The 25,586-nt window shown below is 31.4% G+C and overlaps 1 protein-coding gene across 3 annotated transcripts in view; it reads right to left on the reverse strand.

The window, feature by feature from the left end:
* LOC134715378 (hepatocyte growth factor receptor-like) overlaps window positions 1-25,586 on the reverse strand; it is a 73,650-nt gene that overhangs the window by 28,188 nt on the left and 19,876 nt on the right. For all 3 annotated transcript variants that reach the window (XM_063577525.1, XM_063577527.1, XM_063577528.1), the window contains exons 5-14: window positions 24,935-25,031; window positions 23,700-23,766; window positions 21,536-21,806; window positions 21,099-21,181; window positions 17,286-17,447; window positions 12,508-12,712; window positions 8,173-8,518; window positions 4,411-4,574; window positions 1,344-1,501; window positions 780-968 (exon numbers count right to left, since the gene is read on the reverse strand). In XM_063577525.1, the coding sequence (XP_063433595.1) occupies window positions 780-968; window positions 1,344-1,501; window positions 4,411-4,574; window positions 8,173-8,518; window positions 12,508-12,712; window positions 17,286-17,447; window positions 21,099-21,181; window positions 21,536-21,806; window positions 23,700-23,766; window positions 24,935-25,031 (1,742 nt within the window). The remainder of the gene's footprint in view (window positions 1-779; window positions 969-1,343; window positions 1,502-4,410; window positions 4,575-8,172; window positions 8,519-12,507; window positions 12,713-17,285; window positions 17,448-21,098; window positions 21,182-21,535; window positions 21,807-23,699; window positions 23,767-24,934; window positions 25,032-25,586) is intronic.

Below are 25,586 nucleotides of genomic sequence, written 5' to 3' on the forward strand. Positions count from 1 at the left end.
GGACAATTGACATATACTTGTTGCATAAATTAAAATTCACTGCTGTAAATTTTCACTAAATAAGCCAAACTTACGACTTCTAGAAAATAACCTTCTAAACCTACTAGATGTATAGATCTTTCTTACAACATAATCATGGAAATTTTGAAATTTTGGTGCTCTTAAGAGTTTCAGAGAGAAATAGATGACAATGGTAGAATATGCATACCTGCCAACCCTCCCGTTTTGAGTGCATGGGAGACTCCTGCTCAAAAGGCCGTAAATCACCCTGCTATCAGATTTTATAACTTGGACTCAGACCAGTGTAGGTAATTCTCTGGCTTTTTCATTACAGTCAAGAGAAACTTTTTCTGGTGGTCAGACTATGTATGACATTTAGTGTGGGTATCACAACAAAATCAAAATATGGAATGTAATGAGTTATCAGACCCAGAGGTATAAAAAAAGGCAAAATAAATAAAAAAAACCTTGTATAAAATTATAACCATGAATTGAAGAAATAAAGTATATTTTGAACTCTTATTGGTGTTTTGTAGATGAATAAATAAACAAGTCATATATTTAACTTGAAAATGTTGTTCACGCAAAATCTCCCCCTCAGCTGAGGGGAAGATCTCCCTCTTTGAAGGTTTCAGAGGTTGGCAAGTATGAATGTTTGATTATCATAAAACTAATTTTGCTACACATTCATAAGTTACATGTAATGAGCAGTGAAAATGAGTAAAGTCATATCTGAATTTAGCAATATCAAAGCAAAAAGTTGTTGTATAACATTGTACCTTTCAAATGATACCATTGAATTGACTTTATTAATAACTGGATCACTTATATACTGGAAGTCTCTTGTTAATTTCATATCCTCTGAAGTACCACCATACATGTCATATGGTGCTGTCCATCTGAGCAGGAATGAAGTCCTCTTTGGTGAATTTGATTTGTCAGTTTTAAATATTACTGTTGTCTGATTCCTATTAAAAAGATATAACCAAAAAAGTGGGAATTTAAAACCTCCATTTTACATAGTTATTATGACTTAACTTAAAGTTTAAGTCTCTAATTTGAAGTTCATAAGATAAATACATCAGCATCATGCACCAAAACTGTTCATTTGTTCATCTTTTACATTGAAAATGACAAAGTTTTTTTCTCACTAAAATTGTCACCTTCAATTGACAAAAACACTTTTAATCAAAATCATTAAAATAAATTTAGACAATGACAGACAGATTTCAACAGAAGATGGTGGACTAGTTGAAAGCCTAACTAAAGTTAACTGCAATCTAAATTTACATTAACATGCAAATCAAGTGAACAATTACAGGTTAAAGTATAAAAGTTCATACCATGACAATATTTCAAGTTTTGAAGATCTTGCATCCATAAAAATATCCAGGCCTTCCTTTGAATCAGCAAATGAACCAAAGAGATGTCCAGTCAGTGTAACAACAGTCCCACCAGACATTGGTCCGTAGCTTGGCATCATGTTTTCTATTTCTGCATCCTAAATACCATATTCATATGAAAACATTTAACATTAGGATTATATTCTGAGATGTACAAGTAAAGCCTGAAAACAGCAGGTATTTTAAGTGCTAGTCTTTGTAAAAATCAGGCAATTTAGGTAAAAATCAAAACATGATCAGAAAAAACCCACCGAGCTAATCATGCTATTTAATACTAACCATCATCCTGAAATAAAATGTATTAGTCTTTTGTTTGTGTGTGTCTGGTAATATCAAATAACTCGGTTAGAAAATTGGTTAGAAAGATAGCAAATTACAGATCATTACAGAGTTATCTTCCCTTTTTTGTTAATTTCTAGTGCATTTCAACCAAATTGTATCTTCTATTACCAGAACAGATATCGGAAATGAATGTTATTTTTGTGCATAACTACATATTATGAACTACAATCCATGTCAAATTGGGTGGGGTTTTTTGGTCATGTTTTCACCACTGCCTGATTCTTAGGCAGACTGGCACTTTAAAAATTGAAGCGGAAGGCATACATATGATGTCACCTTAAAGTTGCCATAGACAATAACCTCTTTTCATCGAATTTTCATTATAAGAAATTTTACACCGAAATAAAAACTGAAATGGAATGATTTGTTTACATGGCATTAGAAAAGAGAAAACATATTGTATTTGAAGCTAATGGCCTTCATATAAAATATACGTTTTTACTGTCACAAATTGAATTCATCTAGTCATAAAAATGTGGCAGACATAACACAGAACAACCAATTATGTGTATTTTCCTGTTTGCACTAAAAAAAAATACTGTGATTTAAAACATTTGGTAAAATACAAGTCTTAATTTTAGAATATTTCTCAATTCTAAGTTCTAACATTCAAATTTAAAAAAAAAATAAAAAATTATAAAACTTTTATGGAGAAATATCATATCACACTGGATGCAGTGGTAGAATCCCAAACATGTAATATTGTTCCATGCAGCATTGAGTACATAATGGACACAAAATATGCTAGAAAAGTTACAGGATTTAAGTAAATAACAATAGCTTTGAATAATTCAAGTTACAGATTTTACATTAATGCTAGCAAGACAAATCTTTGTTTGACTTGCTTGCTTGACTTGCTTGCTTTGCTTGTATAAATGTTTGCTCAAGCATGACAATTAAGATAGGCGGGGCTTCAGCTTGTATACATCATACTTAAATTTTATTGGATGTTATGTTTGAAGTTTAGGACAGTCACACTAAATTTTAAAACATCACAAGATGACAAATATAAAGCGCAATCGTAGAAATGGAAGCCAAAAATTTGTCTTTGTTTTTTTCTCGAAGATATGCATTTTTTTATCATCCAACCGAAAAGACTGTCGTCAAGTACTTTTAGTAAAACAAAAAAGCTATTCGAACACACCTACTCTGATTTCGAGTAATTCATTACATAGGTATTTCATTTGAACCATATATTTCATCTTTTAATACTGTTTTTTTATGTTATAACATCCACCTGTAGCTTTGCTATATAAAAATGATAGAATCTGAAGCGAGATGATGTATCAAATATTCTTTCTTTGTACGTTTTCAACACAAAATATTCTTCTCAAACACACCCTAATAAAGAAGGTGAACTTGATTTTCTAATAAAAGGGATAAATTAATTAGGGGGGATGACTTAATTATTTTATTTATTATGTCTATTGTTATTGAATATTGCGCACTTTGGATTAATTTTTGCTTGTAAACCTTCAAACTGATTATCCTTTGTTTATAGAGAAGGCGATAAGTACTTTCTGTTATGTTTACTTTAGTAAGAAATTTTTTAAAAGTGAATAAAAACAAATAAAATAACAATTTTCTTCTCAAATACGAGTGTTTTATTGTAAAAAACAACCATTTGCATAAGTTTTTAATTTATCTATTACATAGTTAAGTAGAACAGTTAGATATCAAGTCAACGACATGGTTATCTTTCAAGTTGGAAGAAGAAAATTCTTCCCTTTGCTTTAATTAATACAGACGGAGAACATATCAATCTATAAGTTTACTTATTTCCGTGTCTGTCCTTCCATTATGTGACTCAAGAAAAAAAAATCAAAAAATTGGAAACAATTGTATCAAAAAGAATAAATCGAGCGAACCTTCTTATGTTAGGGTGTGTTTGAGAGGAATAATTTGTTGAAAAAACACACAAAGGAAGAACATTTGATACATCATCTCGCTTCAGATTCTATCATTTTTATATAGGAAAGCTACAGGTTGACTTTATAACATAAAAAAATCACAGTATTAAAAGATGAAATATATGGGTCAAATGAAATACCTATGTAATGAATCACTAAATCAGAGTAGGTGTGTTCGAATATTTATTTTGCTTTTCTAAAAGTACTTGACGAAATTCTTTTCAGTTGGATGATGAAAATGCATATCTTCGAGAAAAAACAAATACTTTTGGCTTCCATTTCTACGATTGCGCTTTATATTTGTCATCCTGTGATGTTTACATTTAGTGTCCTTAACTTCAAACATAACCGTCCAATAAAATTTAAGTATGACGTATACAAGCTGAAGCCCCGCCTATCTTAATTGCCATGCTTGAGCAAACATTGATACAAGCAAAGCAAGCAAGCCAAACAAAGATTTGTCTTGCTAGCATTAATGTATTAGCTGTAAAACCTTGAGTCATTAGGATATTAATAATTTTTTTCCTAATAGTAATATACCATGAAAACAAAATGTCTTGAAGAAGGCAAGTTTAAAGGGTCTCCTATATGAATTTATTAATAGTTACAGAATCAGATAATTAAATCCCCTCTTAAAACATTAGACAAATTCTAACAGTTTTAAACAAAATAGCTTTATGAAACTACATTACTAATAAATTTATTCCAGCAAAACATTGCTAAGCTACCTATCCCCCCTCTCTAAGTTTACTTACACAATGTAGGTTTTTATTTTCTTCCTGACAAGTACATTGTCCAGTTGTAGCATGACAGTTTTTACTGCTAGATCCATATTTATTACATCCACAGCTCGTACATCCACTCGATTTAACATTTTCTAATCCATAAGTACCATTCGTACATGTGTTACATTGTTGTCCTAAAATTAAAACCAATGTCAGAATTATCACCATATCATTGATATTGACCATCTTTGTCTGATCTCTTTCACGATCAGTTATCTCTCTTCTAGTCAAAAGGATATAATTCTCTGAATAAGGAATAAGCTGAACTGTTGTATTCTAATAGGTGAACACATATCTTAAAAAGGTAAACTGAAAAACCCACTTAAACACATCCTTCAAATAGTACCTTGTAAATATTTGTCATTTCAAGATATCCTGTTGTAAACAATAAGACAAACTTTTAAAAGAACAATGCAATTACTATGTAAGGCCCTGTTTATAATTAAAAAAATGGAAAGTAAATGAGTGCACTATTCTTATTTTTTAACTACAATTCAACCAAGAAAAATGTAATCAAACACATTCACACAAAAAGCTTACAATAATTCAAATTCATAAGGCATACTAAAACAAGACAAAAATTCAAATAAAGTATAAAAAAAATTATTTCGGTTCAAATACTAGATTTTCTTCAAAAAGACTTGCTATTTGGCCAGTTTTTGAGTTTATTTAATTTTAAATGTGTAAGGGGTTCCCCTATACCCTGTGTCTGGCCAGCAGTTGCTGCTGTCAGTGTAAAAGAATAATGTTGACTTAAAAGTTGCGTCTATCTATCAGTAAAATATAGAATATCAAACTATTTCTTTGGATACTATTTCTTGGACTTGAAGATAAGCTGTCTAAATTTGATAACAATCCTTGAATTTTTGCAAATGTATCATGTCAAAAAAAGTTTAATCCAAGACTGTCTGTAAATGATAACTATAAATATAATACAACATCATATGCAGTTTTGATAGTTGCTGCATTTATTTTCATCTACTACGAAGACATTTTTTACTTTGGTGAATTAATCAACAAGTGATGGATTTCTTTTAGAAGAAATTTAAAGGTTCCAGTGAATAAACTACACAAGAGTTCTTACAAAAGCTTTTATATAGTCATTCAATCGGACATTAGAACTGACAAATATTTTAAACGCCTTGACAGAGATAACTCTGTGGAAATGTTTTATTTGGTTAAAAATAAACAAATCTTAATTACACACGAAAAACATTTTTTATAAAACTCTAAAGAAGTTCACTATTTCAAAAAAAAATTATTGATTTAACACCAGTTTTTATTGAAACAAAATTTTTTAAATTATTTTTTAAATATTTCTTCAACAAGTAAAGTCACAATAACATTCTTATAAATCATTAAAACAAATAACAGTGGGAAGAAGTTTTTATTCAAGGAAAAAATTCTAAGAAATTTAACATTAGTTGTCAAGTATCTCATGACAAATATTACATCTTGACAAAAAACATTCTTAACAATCATGTTCTTTAGTGGCCTACTTTAGTTGTAACTACTGCTAAATTATACCAATAAATTTTAAAACTAAATGATTCAGGTGAAAAATTTCCCTAATTATTTCTGGGGGAAATAATTCTAAGAAACTTGAACCTCAACTGATAACGTCCATGACAATATGTGCATCTTTAAACATTTCTTAAAGGATAGGTTGGTTACTTTTTTCCACTTCATACTAAATTATCATTATAAATTAAATAAAAATCAAATAAATGTGATACAAAAAAATATAAAGTTTTTCTCAAGGAAGTTTTAATAATAACTGACAAGGGTCTCAGTACATAAAAATTATTCCAAAAACAATTTAGGTACTTACAGAAATTGCTATCAAATGTTTTTGATAAGGTTTACACATTCATACATTCTCAAGTTTCAAAATAACATAATATTCAATTCAATTCAATTCTAATGGAAATGGGGCTTTTTTGAATCTAAGTTAAATGGAAGATCTGTGAGCAAGCTATTGTGTAATTATCTTTCTTTCGAAATCTGTCAAAAAATGTTTAGGTAGTTTGTGTGAAGACCTAATTGACAATTAAGGAAATGAAAGTTTATCTTAACAAATTCATCGACGGAAAGGTGCAAATCCAACATATATCTCATCCTATTTGTGATTTGGGGAAAGGGATTTATACTGGATCATCAAACTCAGATGTCATCTATACTACTAAACAAGATGACCTCATTTTGTGTGTCGCTTCTCTTCCTTCCACAATGAATTAAGCATAATGCCTCTGTGTCCTATAGGTACCATGCATAGTCACATTTGTCACATGTTTGTCATCCATTCTTATGACTATTTAGTTTGTTATTTTGGGAGGAAAACGAAAATAAAGGAGTCTGGATATTAATTGTTTCCATCAATGGACTAACTTTTTAAGTCAACAAGCTTTCCATTTAGGACTGTTTTAAAATAACACATAAGTTTCTTACGTATTGGATGACATGACAATTACTTTTTGTGTTTTTATCATTATAAAAATAAAGTGTATTTGCTATTTACAATTTTTTCCAAGTTTACTATCCACGGTGCAAGTTTATTATTCATGCCACAGTGTTCATGGATATATTATTTTAAGACTCTTGTATTTTTGTCCATCTGATGAGTTAATATAAAAAAGAAGATATAGTATTTTAGATTTTTTTAAAACTTGTACATTTTTTCAATCTGTCTTGTTGTAAGTTTCCTCCTGTGACATAATCTTCAATTTGTTGAAGGCGGTCACTATATGGTAGAAGTAGAAGAAGATGTGGTATGATTGCCAATGAGACAACTATCCACAAAAGACCAAAATGCCACAAACATTAACAACTATAGGTCAACGTACGGCCTTCAACAATGAGCAAAGCTCATACCGCATAGTCAGCTATAACAGGCCCCGATAAGACAATGTAAAACAATTCAAACGAGAAAACTAACGGCCTTCTCAAAGTGTAAGACGCAATACAAAAAGTATGCTTGCGTCATTTTACCCAAATACAGATTTAATTAAGTCCTGAACATTTCGACATTTCTTTGTTTCTTTTTATCAAAACTGGTTTTAAACAAATCTCAAGCACATGTAAAGATTTGACTAAATACCAATATTCCGATAGAGTCAGGTAAATAAACCATGAAAATGAGGTCAAGGTCAGATGAACAAAACCAGGCAGACATGTAAAGCTAACAATTCTACCATACAACAAATATAGTTGACCTATTGCTTAAAATTTAGGAAAAACAGACCAAAACACAAACACTTAACACTGAGCAATGATCTGTGAAAATGAGGTCAAGAAAATAAACAAAATGACAATAATACATAAATAACAACAGACTACTAGCAGTTAACTGACATGCTAGCTCCAGACTTCAATTAAACTGACTGAAAGATTATGATTTTATCATATGAACATCAGGCACAATCCTTCCAGTTAGGGGTTTAGTATCATACTATCATAACATATATGAGAAGAACATAACCCGTGTCATGCCAACAACAAGTTTTTGAATAAATGTGTTTAGTTCCTATGCAAAGACCCTATAAGTGAATCAATATTAAAGCCAAAATATGCAATCTTTAATGACCTGACAACAAGTTTACTACTTAGTGTCTATTTAAAATGTTGAGTCACTATCAAAGAACCTATTAGTCATGACGCTGAAAAGACACTACCTAAAAGAAACTTTAAAGTATGTCAATCTACAACTAAACATAAGAAAGTTATAATACACACCTTCTACCAAAGTTTTACAATCGCACTGTCCTGTTATAAGGTCGCATGTCTGCTTAGCATTCTGTGTTCCAGGAGTATTACAATTACAAGGTGCACAACCATTTTCCAAAACATTTATTCCATAATGATACTGTTTACACCTATCGCAGTACATACCCTCCACATTTGTTTTACATTCACACATATCACAAGTCACATTGTTATTACAGCGTAATGTCCCATTTGAATCACACTGACTTCTGCTACATCCAGCACTGTTACTTTCGATTAAGTTATAATGTATATGTTTACATGTATCACATTGACGGCCTTCAACATTTGACTTGCATGTACACTGACCATCAACCTGTTCAATCAAATACAATAAAAATATTATTACTTTTGTCTTCTCTGAAACTGTTTGTGTCAAAAAGAATGGTAAATGGCTATGTCCAGCTTTAGATACAGAAACCTTAATATAAAAAAATTTCAGCATGTATAATTTCTATGCAAATTTAAGGTTGATATTTCAGTTCAATATTACATGAGCTATAAAAAGATATTTGTGAGCCCAATTGCACCACATTAAAATTTGAATGATGTATAAAAGCTGTCATTAATTTTTATTCCGTTGAATTTAAAAAAAAAAAAATTTTTTAACAATGAATACTTTTGAAAAAGGCAGATAAATTAAAATGAAAACTGCCTAATTCATGTACATGCATGCACATGCAATAAAATCACATTCAATGCAATATTCAACCTAATTCTGACTTAAAAACATAATCCTGAACACAAGATCACAAAAATGTTATCAAGAAAAAATACTATGGAGACATGTGACAAAGTTGCCTTGTCACAAATTGAGAATTGATCATTAACATTTAATGCCCACTACGCCTAGGACAAAAATATGATTTCGTAACTTGATTTCCTTTTGGACTTAAACTTAGAACCAGATGCTCCGCAGGGCGTAGCTTTATACGACCGCAGAGGTTGAACCCTGAACGGTTGGGGCAAGTATGGACACAACATTCAAGCTGGATTCCGCTCTAAATTTGGATTGTGATTAAATAGTTGACACAGCATAGGTTTCTGACACAGAATGAATGTATTCAAATGAACTTAAAATTTTTGTTTTCTCTTAGAGCAATTCACTATGCTGTTGAATATTAATCCTCTCAAAAAAATGTTTGAAGAAATTTTCTTTTTATTTATGAAATTTCAAATGAGAAAAATTGAACCCAATTTTTTAATCACATCCCCCTTTCCCTTATTCCAAAACTAATTTCAATTAAAATATTCTAATGGAGTTTGCAACAATTTCTACTCATTTAAATACATCATAAAATATTAAGATGTAAAAAAAACTGCTTGTTATCACTGAATGGTAAAGATTATTTAAATTTATCAGTTGGTAGTAAAAAGTGAATATACATTGTATATTGTATATAACAAAGATTTAAGTTGATTCTGGACAAAGAAAGATAACTCCAATTAAAAAAAATTCTTGCAGATATTTCTTGCTTACTATACTGGACAAAGAAAGATAACTCTTAATTAAAAAAAAAATTACTATTTCACAATATTGTGAAATTAGATATTTCTTGCCATTGCACAATACTGTGCAATTGAAAAGACTTGCTATTGCACAATACTTAATATAATAATTTTAGATCCTGATTTGGACCAACTTGAAAACTGGGCCCATAATCAAAAATCTAAGTACATGTTTAGATTCAGCATATCAAAGAGGCCCAAGAATTTAATGTTTGTTAAAATCAAACTTAGTTTAATTTTGGACCCTTTGCACTTTAATTTAGACCAATTTTAAAACTGGACCAAAAATTAAGAATCTACATACACAGTTAGATTTGGCATATCGAAGAACCCCAATTATTAAATTTTTGATGAAATCAAACAATGTTTAATTTTGGACCTCGATTTGGGCCAACTTGAAAACTGGGCCCATAATCAAAAATCTAAGTACATTTTTAGATTCAGCATATCAAAGAACCCCAAGGTTTCAATTTTTGTTAAAATCAAACTAAGTTTAATTTTGGACCCTTTGGACCTTAATGTAGACCAATTTGAAAACGGGACCAAAAATTAAGATTCTACATACACAGTTAGATTCGGCATATTAAAGAACCCCAATTATTCAATTTTGATGAAATCAAACAAAGTAAAATTTTGGACCCTTTGGGCCCCTTTTTCCTTAACTGTTGGTACCAAAACTCCCAAAATCAATACCAACCTTCCTTTTATAGTCATAAACCTTGTGTTTAAATTTCATAGATTTCTATTTACTTATACTAACGCTATGGTGCGAAAACCAAGAAAAATGCTTATTTGGGTCCCTTTTTAGCCCCTAATTCCTAAACTGTTGGGACCGAAACTCCCAAAATCAATATCAACCTTCCTTTTGTGGTCATAAACATTGTGTTTAAATTTCATTGATTTCTATTTACTTTAACTAAAGTTATTGTGCGAAAACCAAGAATAATGCTTATTTGGGCCCTTTTTTGGCCCCTAATTCCTAAACTGTTGAAACCAAAACTCCCAAAATCAATCCCAACCTTTCTTTTGTGGTCATAAACCTTGTGTCAAAATTTCATAGATTTCTAATAACTTAAACTAAAGTTATAGTGCAAAAACCAAGAAAATGCTTATTTGGGCCCTTTTTGGCCCCTAATTCCTAAAATGTTGGGACCAAAACTCCCAAAATCAATACCAGCCTTCCTTTTATGGTCATAAACCTTGTGTTAAAATTTCATAGATTTCTATTCACTTTTACTAAAGTTAGAGTGCGAAAACTAAAAGTAGACATAATCGTACATGGAAAACTAAATAAGATCACCAAAAAAAGTACCAACTACAGCAACAACAAAACATGTAAAGAAGAATGTGAAGTTTGCGATATTGAAAGAAATGAAGAAAAAATTATACTCGGAGATAAAACATTCAACCTCAAAAAGAACATTCATGGATGTCAACTGGTAAATCTTATTTATGGACTTCACTGTGAAAAATGTAACCACTATGTCTATGTTGGAGAAACAGAAAGATCACTAAACGAAAGAATAAAAGAACATCTTGCAGATATCAGACATGATAGAGATACAGCTGTGGCAGAACATTTCAACCAAGAGGATCATTGCAAAGAGGACATCACAGTTCAGGTTCTGCAACAGATTTATGATAAATCCGCAAATTACAGGAGATATATTGAGGCACAATGGATTCAAAAACTTAATACAATTAAACCATTTGGAGTTAACGTTAAAAAGGAATGACTTTAATTGATCAAAACATATAAAATTTAACTTTAATTCATGAAAAAGTATTGTGACGTCATATTATTATGACGTTAAAGTATTATGACGTCAAGACGTTTCCAAGGACAATTAGCTATAACATCTTATCAATGATTGAATGTAATGTCAGCCATGTAGTTGAGAGGAAAAATAAAGAACTGAAGAAGGCCATTGGCCGAAACGTCTTGAAAAATTGGTTTATTTAAACAATTATATAAAGTATGTTCCCTATTGGAATTTTGAAAACAAAGAAGATAAGCATTCAAAGTGGTAAAAAATTTATTGAAATATTCAACAAATATGAAAAAAATAGAAGACGTGGTATGATTGTGGTTTATTTCATTAAAATATCATTCTTTTATGTTTGTAATTTGGCAGCAAGCTGAGATAGTGTACATCTATTTAAAGTTCTTTAAAAGTAAGACAATAGTATATGATATGAACACAATACTTTATTTCTAATAAACGAAAATTTTCAGTTCATCTTTGTGTATGACACATGTTATCATAATGAAGTTTCTTTTCTTCTTATTCTCTTCCCTCTTTCCAATTTTGGTAAAATTTTAGCTCTTTAAAATCAATAAAACATAACATACTTTTGTGTTGAAAATAAAATTATCAGAAATATACATGATTATAATCTCCCCTTCTAAAAGGAACATAACATCAAAGACACAGCTTTTAATAGATTTTCAAGAAATACCCAGGGCACAATTTCAGATTATAGACCAAAAGCAAACTAACTTAAAAACAAGAATTTGTCCATAGTACATTGATGCAACTATCACTTTCTATGTTAAGTGGACTGTTAAATTAGGGGTAAATACTTAAATTAAAAAGATCATATCAAAGGGAACATGTGTACTAAGTTTTTAGAGCGATTGGACTTCAACTTCATCAAAAACTACCTTGACCAAAGCTTTAACCTGAGGTGGGACAGACGAATGAACAGACTAACAAACAAGAGACGCAAAGATCAGAAAACATTATGTCTGTTTAATACCGTAGGTGGGCATAAAAACAAGTGTTAAATACAAACCTGAGAACAATTTTGAGTAGATCCAATAAATCCAGCAGTATTACACAGACAGGATTGGTGACATCCAAAATCTTCTTCACTTCTGTAGTATCCAACATTACACTTACTACAATCAGAGCCAATTGTGTTGTTCTCACATTGACAGACATTTTTATTTGAACTTGAACGGTATGTACAGCTTCCTGAATTGCCATAGCAACTGCATCTGTAATTTAATATAAAAACTTATGCTCAGACTTTAACAATTGAAATGTAGATTTGGGAATACATTGTTTGAACTCTTAAAACTACAACCCATCAAATACTGAAGGTTTTTCTGTAATCTGATTGGGTTAAATAGAGACATTGTGTAGGTATTGCTGTCTCATTTTAATTTTTACATATACTCAGCATCTCCATATATACTTATATTTCTTTTGTTGTGGAATTAGTTCAATAATTTTAGAACCAGTGCCTTGCCTGCTATTGATGCTCTCAGTATAAAGTATACTGTCACCTGCCTAAAACTGCATCTATATATTAATATTGCAAAAAAAAGTACAATGTATTGTGATTCAGCTCAATCTAAAATTGTACACATTTTGAAGAAAAAAAAGGATATGAATACGACGACAGTTAATCATAATGACGACAACGATGACGACAATGACGAACGACAGATGCCAAGTGAGGAGAAAAGCTCACTTGGCCCTTTGGGCCAGATGAGCTAAAAATAGATACATGTATACGAAATGTGACATGTCTTTGAATCCAACAAAATGAACATTAAACATAATCATACTAAGGTTCATCAAAATATCATTAGGGAAAATAAAAAGAACTATTTCTTATATATGTAAATATATTATGTGTGAAAGGTCTACAATATTTATAAGAAATATTATTCTGTCTAACATGACTTGCAAGGTCTTATTTCATAGCTCAGTGGTCAGCTTCAAATAGATGAGATTAAAAAGTTTGTCATTTAATATTATTTACAAAACTTATCATCAAGCAAAATGTATAATAACTATTTCTAGCTAATACATCCTAAATTTTGTAGGCTCAACAATAATTGGGTTAAAAACTGGCTAAAACTTCTATAGGAAGTCAAATGACTATTTATAAAATGTTGACATAATTGTGGAAATGGACTTGCATGTCATTTTTGCTCATACATTTTATCTCTATCCATTACAATTTTCTGATTATTTTGGGTTTAATAGTTTTTATCTACTTTATCTTTTTGAACTGATTCTGCCTAGACAACTACAAAAATAGTTTAACAAATTGTCTTATAAGGGCAAAAACTGCTATAAAAAGTCAACTGATTGACTAAATAGTAGATCTTGTCTGGCCAATAAGTTTTTGCTTTATAATTTATCTCTACTGTAAGGCTTGTAAAGTCTACACTTGGTACATTGTTCACACACACCTTTTCGCCATGTCATTATTTTTTTGGTGGGGGGGGGGGGGGGGGGGGGGGGGGGGTCATAAGTGCTGGAAAACATCTTATGAATCTCCTGTAATTTCAAATTGTGTGCGATTGTTTGCAGTATTTTCATGAAAAAACCTGTCTTCATCATCAAGTTATTGTTGAAAATTCTTTTAAATGATTTTAGAACACATTACAAGTGAAATAATAAGCCAAAATCAGGAATAAACAATTGGGAGAATTACAAACACCTTCTGACCTTAATAGTTTCAGATAAAAAATGTTAACAGACACTAACTAGAAGCTCTAAAGAGCCTGTGTCGCTCACCTTGGTCTATGTGAATATTAAACAAAGGACGCAGATGGATTCATGACAAAATTGTGTTTTTGTGATGGTGAAGTGTTTTTACATCTTATTTTACTGAACATTCTTGCTGCTTACAATTATTTCTATCTATATTGAACTTGGCCCAGTAGTTTCCATGGAAAATGTTAGTTAAAATTTACAAATTTCAGGAAAATTGTTAAAAATTGACTATAAAGGGCAATAACTCCTAAAGGGGTCAACTGACCATTTTGGTCATGTTGACATTAATTGTAGATCTTACTTAACTGAACATTATTGCAGTTTACAGTTTATCTCTATCTATAATAATATTCAAGATAATAACCAAAAACAGCAAAATTTCCCTAAAATTACCAATTCAGGGGCAGCAACCCAACAACGGGTTGTCTGATTCATCTGAAAATTTTAGGGCAGATAGAAATTGATCTGATAAACAGTTAAACCTTATGCGATTTGCTCTCAATGGTTTGGTTTTTGAGTTATAAGCCAAAAACTGCATTTTACCACTATGTTCTATTTTTAGCCATGGCAGCCATGTTGGTTGGTTGACCGTGTCACGCCACACATTTTTTAAACTAGATACCCCAAAGATGATTGTGGTCAAGTTTGGATTAATTTGGCCCAGCAGTTTCAGAGGAGAAGATTTTTGTAAAAGATTACTAAGATTAACGAAAAATGGTAAAAAATTTACTATAAAGGGCAATAACTCCTAAAGGGGTCAACTGACCATTTTGGTTATGTTGACTTATTTGTAGAACTTACTTTGCTGAACATTATTGCTGTTTACAGTTTATCTCTATCTATAATAATATTCAAGATAATAACCAAAAACAGCAAAATTTCCCTAAAATTACCAATTCAGGGGCAGCAACCCAACAACGGGTTGTCTGATTCATCTGAAAATTTTAGGGCAGATAGATCTTGATCTGATAAACAGTTAAACCTTATGCGATTTGCACTCAATGGTTAAGTTTTTGAGTTATAAGCCAAAAACTGCATTTTACCACTATGTTCTATTTTTAGCCATGGCAGCCATGTTGGTTGGTTGACCGTGTCACGCCACACATTTTTTAAACTAGATACCCCAAAGATGACTGTGGTCAAGTTTGGATTAATTTGGCCCAGCAGTTTCAGAGGAGAAGATTTTTGTAAAAGATAACTAAGATTAACGAAAAATGGTAAAAAATTTACTATAAAGGGCAATAACTCCTAAAGGGGTCAACTGACCATTTTGGTTATGTTGACTTATTTGTAGAACTTACTTTGCTGAACATTATTGCTGTTTACAGTTGTCTCTATCTATAATGACATTCAAGATAATAACCAAAAACAGCAAAATTTCCCTAAAATTACCGATTCAGGGGCAGCAACCCAACAACGGGTTGTCTGATTCATCTGAAAATTTTAGGGCAGATAGATCTTGATCTGATAAACAGTTAAACCTTATGCGATTTGCACTCAATGGTTAAGTTTTTGAGTTATAAGCCAAAAACTGCATTTTACCACTATGTTCTATTTTTAGCCATGGCAGCCATGTTGGTTGGTTGACCGTGTCACGCCACACATTTTTTAAACTAGATACCCCAAAGATGACTGTGGTCAAGTTTGGATTAATTTGGCCCAGCAGTTTCAGAGGAGAAGATTTTTGTAAAAGATAACTAAGATTAACGAAAAATGGTAAAAAATTTACTATAAAGGGCAATAACTCCTAAAGGGGTCAACTGACCATTTTGGTTATGTTGACTTATTTGTAGAACTTACTTTGCTGAACATTATTGCTGTTTACAGTTGTCTCTATCTATAATGACATTCAAGATAATAACCAAAAACAGCAAAATTTCCCTAAAATTACCGATTCAGGGGCAGCAACCCAACAATGGGTTGTCAGATTCATCTGAAAATTATAGGGCAGATAGATCTTGATCTGATTAATAATTTTACCCCGTGTTGGATTTGCTCTAAATGCTTTGGTTTTTGAGTTATAAGCCAAAAACTGCATTTTACCCCTATGTTCTATTTTTAGCTGTGGCCATCTTGATTTGATAGTCGGGTCACCGGACACATTTTTAAAACTAGATACCCCAAAGATGATTATTGCCAAGTCTGGATTAATTTGGCCCAGTAGTTTTAGAGGAGAAGATTTTTGTAAAAGATAACTAAGATTTACGAAAAATGGTTAAAAATTGACTATAAAGGGCAATAACTCCTAAACGGGTCAACTGACCATTTCGGTCATGTTGACCTATTTGTAAATCCTACTTTGCTAAACATTATTGCTGTTTACAGTTTATCTCTATCTATAATAATATTCAAGATAATAACCAAAAACTGCAAAATTTCCACAAAATTACCAATTCAGGGGCAGCAACCAAACAACGGGTTGACCGATTCATCTGAAAATTTCAGGGCAGATAGATCTTGACCTGATAAACATTTTTACCCCATGTCAGATTTCCTCTAAATGCTTTGGTTTTTGAGTTATATGCCAAAAACTGCATTTTACCCCTATGTTCTATTTTTAGCTGTGGCGGCCATCTTGGTTGGTTGACCGGGTCACGCCACACATTTTTTAAACTAGATACCCCAATGATGATTGTGGCCAAGTTTGGTTCAATTTGGCCCAGTAGTTTCAGAGGAGAAGATTTTTGTAAAAGTTAACAACGACGACGGACGCCGGACGACGACGGACGCCGGACGCAAAGTGATGGGAAAAGCTCACTTGGCCCTTCGGGCCAGGTGAGCTAACAACAGTAGACCACAGATCAGGGACACTAAAATCAATATCAAAACTTACTCTGGACAGACAATATTTGAAAAACAGAAGTCTTAATTTTCATTGCTATAAGACTGTATGAAAGAAACACAAGTGAGTTCAAATAATCAGGTACAAAAAAGTATCCGATTCTATGAAATTTCTATTTTTTTCTACATGGGAGATGGCTTCATTATCTCCTAGAGACATGCACCTCATTTCAAATTTTAAAACATAAAATATTTATATAATAAAAGGGATCAAACCTTCCAGTAACTAAAATTTCTGCTATATCATGACTATTTCCATTATTTCCAGTACAAAATCCACTTAGAAGTACAGAAATATTTCTTGTTATTACTTCTTCATACTGTGATCTGCTATTAATGTTCTGTGATATATCAGACCATTTTGTGCTCATTGATCCACTGAAAATATAATTGAAAGTTTCAATAATAAAAAATAACAAAAGAATATTTAGTCTTAATGAATAATTTTTATGTCTTTAGCATCTTCTTTCTATCTTCACAATATATACAATTAAATTGTATTAAAAAAAAATATGAACAAGAATGCGTACGAAGTTCATGGATGCCCTACTAGCACTTCAACTTCATCAAAAACTACCTTGACCAAAAACTTTAACCTGAAACTCGCACTATCATTTTCTATGTTCAATGGACTGTGAAATTGGGGTCAAAAATATAATTTGGCATTTAAATTAAAAAAATCATATCATAGGGAATAACAAGTGAACTAAGTTTCAAGTAGATTAAACTACAACTTCTTGAAAAACTACCATGACCAAATATTTTAACTTGAAGCGTGACAGACTGACAGAATAAAGAATGGTCAGACAGAGTGACTTGACTTTGGAATATGACACACACCCTGGGAAAGATGCAATTTTGTAAGCATGACAGGCATAAGTCAAGTTCTTGTGCCTTGAAAACATAAAATAAAGTCTAGCAGAACACAGGAAATGACCAAAAAAAATGAGAATTGCTTACTTACATAATGTAAGCATGATACAAGAATCTGACAAGAGTAAGCGGGATCTGTGATCAAAACCCCCAAATGAGACCCCCTTTACAATGGAACATATCAAGAAAGTGAAGAAAGTGACACACCCAAAATTTGTGTTCGTGTGCTAATCAGCATTGCTTATACTAGGTAAGTTTCATACAATATAGTTCAGGCATGGTAAAGTTGAGGTACAGAAACTTCAAATTCAGCAATTTTTTTAATTTATAAAGGGACAAAACTGGAGGATGGTGAATGTGACAGGAGCAAAATCTGAAAGTTAATTTTATATGAAATATCATTACCCTGCTTTCTACTAGACCAGCTGTCAACACGCTAAGCTAGATTTTTAACTTCCTAGTTCACATGGTAAATGTGTGCAGAAAGACCTTACCTCAAATGTTGCATGCTTAGCAAATAAGCAGCAAATACTAGTTTTAAATTTTAAAGAATTTGGTTTGACCCTGCCAGGATTCAAAACCCACAAGCTCTAACAATCAAAGTGCTGGATAGCACCTCTGGAAAGTTTGCAACTGTAGCTGTGTATTATTCCAAAAAGGTTATAGACGTGTATTATTTCAAATGTGTATATTTCATCACAGCTTTGATGTTTAAAACTAAACCATTGTCTCGTCAGTAATTATCAAAAATCCCTTTTTTATGTTTATCATAAAACGTTTTGATATTTGCTCATGATTGCAACCTTAAGCTGTAGATCTAAAATAATGAAATATACATGCAGAAAGCTCTGTTAATTTCTTTAAATACCATGTCAACTTCATATTTGTTTTTAGTAAATTCACATGTAATTTTTTGTTTGTTTGAATTGTTCCACATATTTCATATCGGGGCCTTTTAAAGCTTTCTACATGTATATGGTACAAACATTTCTCATTTTTGACGACCTTTATTGTTGCCTATAGTTATTAATACATTTTCATTCTTTGAACTCTTTTGGAGAGCATTGGTTCTTTGCAAAAAATACTGCATCCCTACTTATAAATAAGACAATTACAGTAACTTAAATCAATACAACTGTAAAGAAAGTGAATTAATATTAAAGGCTTTTATCAAAAATAGGGAACATGTCCATGGGACTCAAATGATGCCCTCGCTAGCATTAACATTATCAAACTCAAGAACTGTAAATGTGACACTACCAACATTTTTACTTGATCTGAATTATGGGTTAATAAACATTGTGTATTCATTCTAATTATACAGTATTGCGCAATAGAATTGTAAGATCTTGACATTTGTTTTGTGTCAGAAACCTATATGTTAAGTCAACAATTTGATCTCAATCCAAATTCAGAGCTGTATCAAGCTTGAATGTTGTGTCAATACTTGTCCCAACAGTTCAGGGTTCGACTTCTACGGTCGTATAAAGCTGTGCCCTGTGGAGCATCTGGTTCCATTTGTAACAAGGCACAACCCTAGAGCAGTAAAAATAAATCCACCAAAATTCAAACTTGATCAGTGTTTGTGGTAATGAGAATTGTGTATAAGTTTCATAACATTTGGTGAAGACAAACTATACTTAGAGAACAGAAACTTTAATTTCCAGCAACTTTTCTTTTTGTATAGTAGCATTAAACGCTAGAATGGTAAAATTTACGCAACTAAAATTCAAACTTGACTTGTGAATTGTGGTTATAAGCATTGCGTATTAGTTTCATACAATTTGGTTCAGGCAAACTTAAGTAAGAGAACAGAAACGAATTTTGGGATATATGGAGATACTTATAAGTAAGGGAAGAATGTACATTACTTACAGAAGAACAAGGATAAAACTCAATATGGTGGGAGCATAACAACAGCAGTATGACCACATGAATAAAAAGTTTATATATACGCTAGATTCATAGAATTTTTGTTGTTAGCCATTCGTTTGATATATTATGGTAATCATTGGCAATGTGTTTGGATGACAAAGCAATTGAATTTCTATTTAAATAGGGCATGGCTATGCACATGTTTGTCTGTAATCTATATAAATTTTGAGGTGAAAATGCAGTTATTTAAGCCAAAGGGTACACATCATTAAAATTTCATGAACTTTAATTATTTCTACAGCACTTGTCCTCGTACCCTGAGCTATGTTATTCTAAGAAGTATATGCTCACTCGGTTGCTTTTAATATGGATGCTATATATGATACGAATTTGCAATAATACACCAGAGGTGGTATGATGTAAATTATTGGAAGAAGACTGAAGAAGAATTGACGTTGGGTCAATGTTTTTCTGCTGTCAGTTTGATCCACTTGAGCATGCTGAACGAGTGAAGGCCCTTATATCCACATTGAAATGTATTTAAATAACGGAATTAAAGTTTTCAAATGATTTTTGGCATCAAAACCTTTCGATCGATATGTGACAACAATGCATTTTAAAATTAGTTTTTATTATGAAAGCCGGTACCGTATTTTCCTGTACTCGTCCATTAATGAGATATTAGACATATTATTATTGAGTATTTTATATTCTATCACCTGTGTTTTGTTACAACAAACTTGTCAATTATCCAACGGCTTGGCAGTCAAAATGTCAACTTGTTCTCGCATTTTAATCAGACTGAGTCATTCCCGATTTTTTTTAATACTCTCGGGCTTTTACCACGTTTACGTACGTACATAGTAAACAGGTAAAAGTAGAGCGGAAAAGGTTTATTCATGAAATTTTCATGAATGAAAATGACGCAATCTGGCGTAGATTTCTTGTGATTTTCTCTTCAGCGTATGGCAGATCCGCGAAGTAGTGTTTGAGATACTCAATTTCACAATGAACTTATATTCATCTGAATCGTCGGTGAACATTCAATTCTTTTTTATTAAAGCTGTAATCTTTTCAGTCAAATGAGTATTTACTCAAAATTTTAAAAGAACCTTCCAAGAATCAGAATTCAAACACTAGTACTAGTACTAAATTATCTCGGATCAGAATTCATAAATGGCGATAATCTGTCACCATAAGTTTCAGGCCGATGGCTATGGAAAGTAGCAATAGCAAGCTATAGCAAACTTTCCAAAAACTAGGGGGAAATATATATCTTACCTCAATCTTTGATTGTTACCACTATCTAACATAAAAGTAACATTACAAGGTATGGTCTTTGTGATAAGTTCTATTTCATCAATCTGAAAGATATTTTTAAAATATTCATATGAAGATGTCATGAAATCATAAAAATTCATTTTGTATGCATAATTATGAATATATGCAGCTCAGTTGAACAAATGCAATAGTATCTAATGACCTATAATTGTCAACAACATAAAATATGACGATTGTGTGTCAAATTAAATAAAAAAAAAAAATGTTTATCTATATGAACTTCAAATTCCAGCAATATTATGATCAAAGACTTTTTTTAGAAAATTTATTATATTTTTACTATTTAAACTTTTCAATGCTCTTGTTTCACTGCTGCTTCTAGTGATACGATAACATACAGATTGATAATAAAGACATTTACAAAATAATTCAGAAACCTGATAAATTTGATCCAGTTTTATGTTAAAAGCTGTTTCTTCCATATTAGTCTTCCAGATTGTAGTCGTATCATTATCAACTATATACTGGATTACAGAATCTTGTTTAAATCTACTGGTCATTTCTCCTACTTCATTTTTACATTGTAAACTGTAGTAGTTATCATCTACTAGAAAGTGAACTATGGGATGCAGACTTGGACATCTACACTCACTGTAAGGCTTTACATCTTCAATGTTTGTTAAATTATTAAAAATCTTTGTAATTTCTCTGTTGAAAGAAAACAATTTTCATTCATTACTTAATCAACTGTTCAAACTTCTATCTTAAATCAATAACAAGAGAAAACGGTGAAATGTCTCCCCTGTCTTACTTATGATTGAATCTATGTTGAAAGTCTTTAATATGAAGGTTTTTCAAGTATCACATAAACATAACATTATCAATAATCCATTAAAATGAGGTCAAGGTCAATTGAATAATTAGTAGGGGTCTGATTCCAGAATCCAATTATTGCTTTGTTCAAATTCCATATCCCTGCCAGACAGATTTGTCCACCACACAGGCTTTACAGCTTAACATTGTCAAGCTGCTGACCAGATATGAAGTCATTCTTTTTTTTAATAGTATAAGAGAAATAAGTGCCAATTTAATTAAATCAACATATAATTTAATTTTGGATGTAACGCATCTTCTGGTTGGCTGACGTAATTTTGTTATGAGCCCATAGACATAATTTAGTCATGTGACCGTGACGTCATCAACGTTTTTTCATAGTTTTCCACGGTTTAAAATGGAATTTAGAATCAAATTATAAGAAATGACTGTAAAATTTTCTCTGTCTATTCAAAATAACATAAAAAAAATTTGGTGCACACTGTTAAATAACCCGCTACATGCGTTATTCAGTGTGCACCAAATTTTTTATGTTATTTCTTCATAGACAGAAAAAATATTACAGTCATTCCTTAAATAGATAAATTCAAAGTACAAATGTATCAACAAACAGGAAAATGGTATATGACAGATCCAGCAAGTGAAACGGTGAGCTTCTGCTCACTGATACCCCCACCCAAATATTTTGGTAAACAGGAAGTTGTTGAGGAATGAAATGGAATGTGATAAAAATTTATAACTTGGATGTCATGTGTAAAATGATGTAGGTGTTCGGTTAACAGGAAGTTGTTGAGGAATGAATCTGAAAATGCATCACTTAGTATAGCTGACTTATATAAACCCTGAAACAAAATTTAAGAAATCTTTGTTCTGTAGTTTCTGAGAATGATGCTACGAAAAATATTCATGAGACTGACAGACTGACCGACGAATGAATGGACATACAGAGGTAAAATAGTATACCCTACTTTTTTAAAGCAGGGGTATAACCCTTTTTAAAACAGGGGAATAAAAATTGCTCACATAGTAAAACATCTCTCTGTCTAGCTGACCAAATATGAATGAAATGAGAGAGCCGTGGTGTAGTGGTTAGTGCATCGGACTACTAACACAAAGGTTCCTGGTTCGATTCTCGTTTGGGATGAAAATTTCAGGAACTCAATTTTCGGCTCTCCCTTGACACCATTTGCGAGTATGGTCTTGAGGAAACGATGATAGTCCGTCGGACGGGGACGATAAATGGCTGACCCGTGTTAAGAGAGAGCCATATCTCTTGCACGTTAAAGACACCCTTGTAGATTTCGAAAAAGAGTAGGCTAATGCCGCTACAAGGCAGCACTCGCACCCGCAAAGTGGAAAGGGATTAATATAAGTTGTAAAACTTGTTTCCCAATCCACTATAAACAAATATGTTTAAACTAATGAAATCATTCCTTTAAGTAGTTTCTTAGATAAAAATTATTATTGGAAGAATAAGCAAGTGGACCAACTGTGGGATGGATGAACAGACAAAAGGATAAACAGATGGAAGGGTTAACAAATTGACAGAAAAGGTGACTTTAATATTAATACCATTCCTTAAGTGTATAAACAAATTATAACATGACATCTATGGAGAGCATGACAAACATTATTAAACAATGTTACCACTACAAAGCTTCATTTGGTTCACAATAAAATTGACACAGATTTTTTACATTTTTTGTGGCCATGACAGACTGATATTTTTTGTTATCTGTCCTCTCTTTACTTCTTAACTTAACTTACCGATCTGTTAATGTGATGTTATACAACCTTACATCTACCAATCTGAAATAGTCTCCACTATTCATATCTGAAAAATTAAAGACTTGTGTGAGAGTAAATAACAAACTGACAGTCAAATGTCACACAATCTTCATACACTACATGAATATACATCAAAGAGGACGTTAAATCAATTTATAATATGACATTATTTCTTTCAAAAATGTTTTCAATGTTCAGCACTTATATCTCAAATATGAAAACTTTTAATAAAATAACCTGTAAAGACAAACTTTTGTCTTCTAAATAGAATTTTCAAATTGTTAAATATATGTAATGGAAAGTTGAAAATTAACACTAAAATTTGTATATGATAAAATGTACTATTCCATAATGGTATTATTTAAGTAGGTTTTGCTATGTAATTTGGATTTTGAATGAAACAGCATATTCACCTGATGAAAAGTAAATTAAAAATTGCATCTGAAAGCAAATGTTGTTTTGAAACTATTTTGATCCCTAGCTCATAATTGGTGGAAAGTGGTTATCAAGAGAATTTTTTTTTGGCTTTGAATTTCAGATATTGAATTGTTCAATGTATCTATTGATAGATTATCGTTGTTCATCTCAACGAGGTTGTTTTTTCACTTGAGCTGGAACGGCGAAAGCAAGAAAAGCGATTGAGTTGAGATGACCAATGATAATCTGTTTATCACTTTTTTAGCTATTACGACGGTGTCAATTGCATGTCAATTTCAATAGCAACGCCACATGCCTCCTTAATTTCTAGCGATAATTTTCCATCTCTTGAGATGAAAACAAGTAGCATATGAAAAATTATCACAAAAAAGAATAAAGGAAAAATGTACAAAATAGCGATTAAACTTTTTATCATCCAGAGCAAAGAAAATAACTACTGTTAATTCAGAAATTAATGCGATGTTTGTATTATTGGGAAACATGTGACATGGTTATAATCGCATGAGTTTAAACTTGCGTTTTGAACTTTTTTATATGAATTTAGCAGGATTTTTCTCAATATCGCAAAATATAAAATCACATCTTAGTCTTAAATGACAAAACTGCAATAATTAAAGCAAAGTAATGGCAAAAGCTCTTATAGCCCTTAATGCCAGGTTCACTCATTCATTGAGAAAAGAAAAGCAAATCCCATGAAACATTTAAGTGTATTTAAAAGGTCTGTAAAGTTAATACAATATTTCTTGCATAGCTATCTTTTAAAAGAAATGACTTACTTGAAGAATCAATGTTAATCTGATTTAAATTTGGAAGCTGACTGTTTGCAACCTTTTGTTTGTCATCAATATAGATTACACTTCTTTTGGAATTTTTCTGCAAGATAGAAATTATAATATAAAAGTGGTACAAATGTACATAACACTACAGGGAGATAGCTCTGTAAAATCAGCTGAATCACATTCTATTCTATAAAAATTTGTATGTTTTCATAAAACTATATATCCATTGAAATTTTCGGATAAGTGGGTGGTTCAAATTTTTTAAACATTTTATATTTTTGTCAAAGGGTCAAAGAAAATATTATGTCAAATTTTACGAAAATTAAACGAGCCAAATAAATTTCAGTCAAGGTGTTTGGTACCTACTTAATAATACAACAGGACTCATTTACAACACTGAGACAAGTACTGTAAATTCATTTTTTTTTAAATTATAACAATATTCATTAGTCCTATGTACCAGCGAGATTTAATATTACTTAATTAAAATATAATATGCTTTGATTGGTTCTCATTGCAAACAGTTAGGGGATTAAAAATTGAACAAAAAACATCCCTCAACTAGCAATTTAAATGTAAAAGCATTACTGGTATGCATATACCCTTTTACAACAAAATTACTTGAGTAACCCAGTGTGTAGGACTAAGG

The sequence above is a fragment of the Mytilus trossulus genome, chromosome 4, assembly GCF_036588685.1.
Source record: "Mytilus trossulus isolate FHL-02 chromosome 4, PNRI_Mtr1.1.1.hap1, whole genome shotgun sequence".
In the NCBI taxonomy this organism is placed as follows: domain Eukaryota; kingdom Metazoa; phylum Mollusca; class Bivalvia; order Mytilida; family Mytilidae; genus Mytilus; species Mytilus trossulus.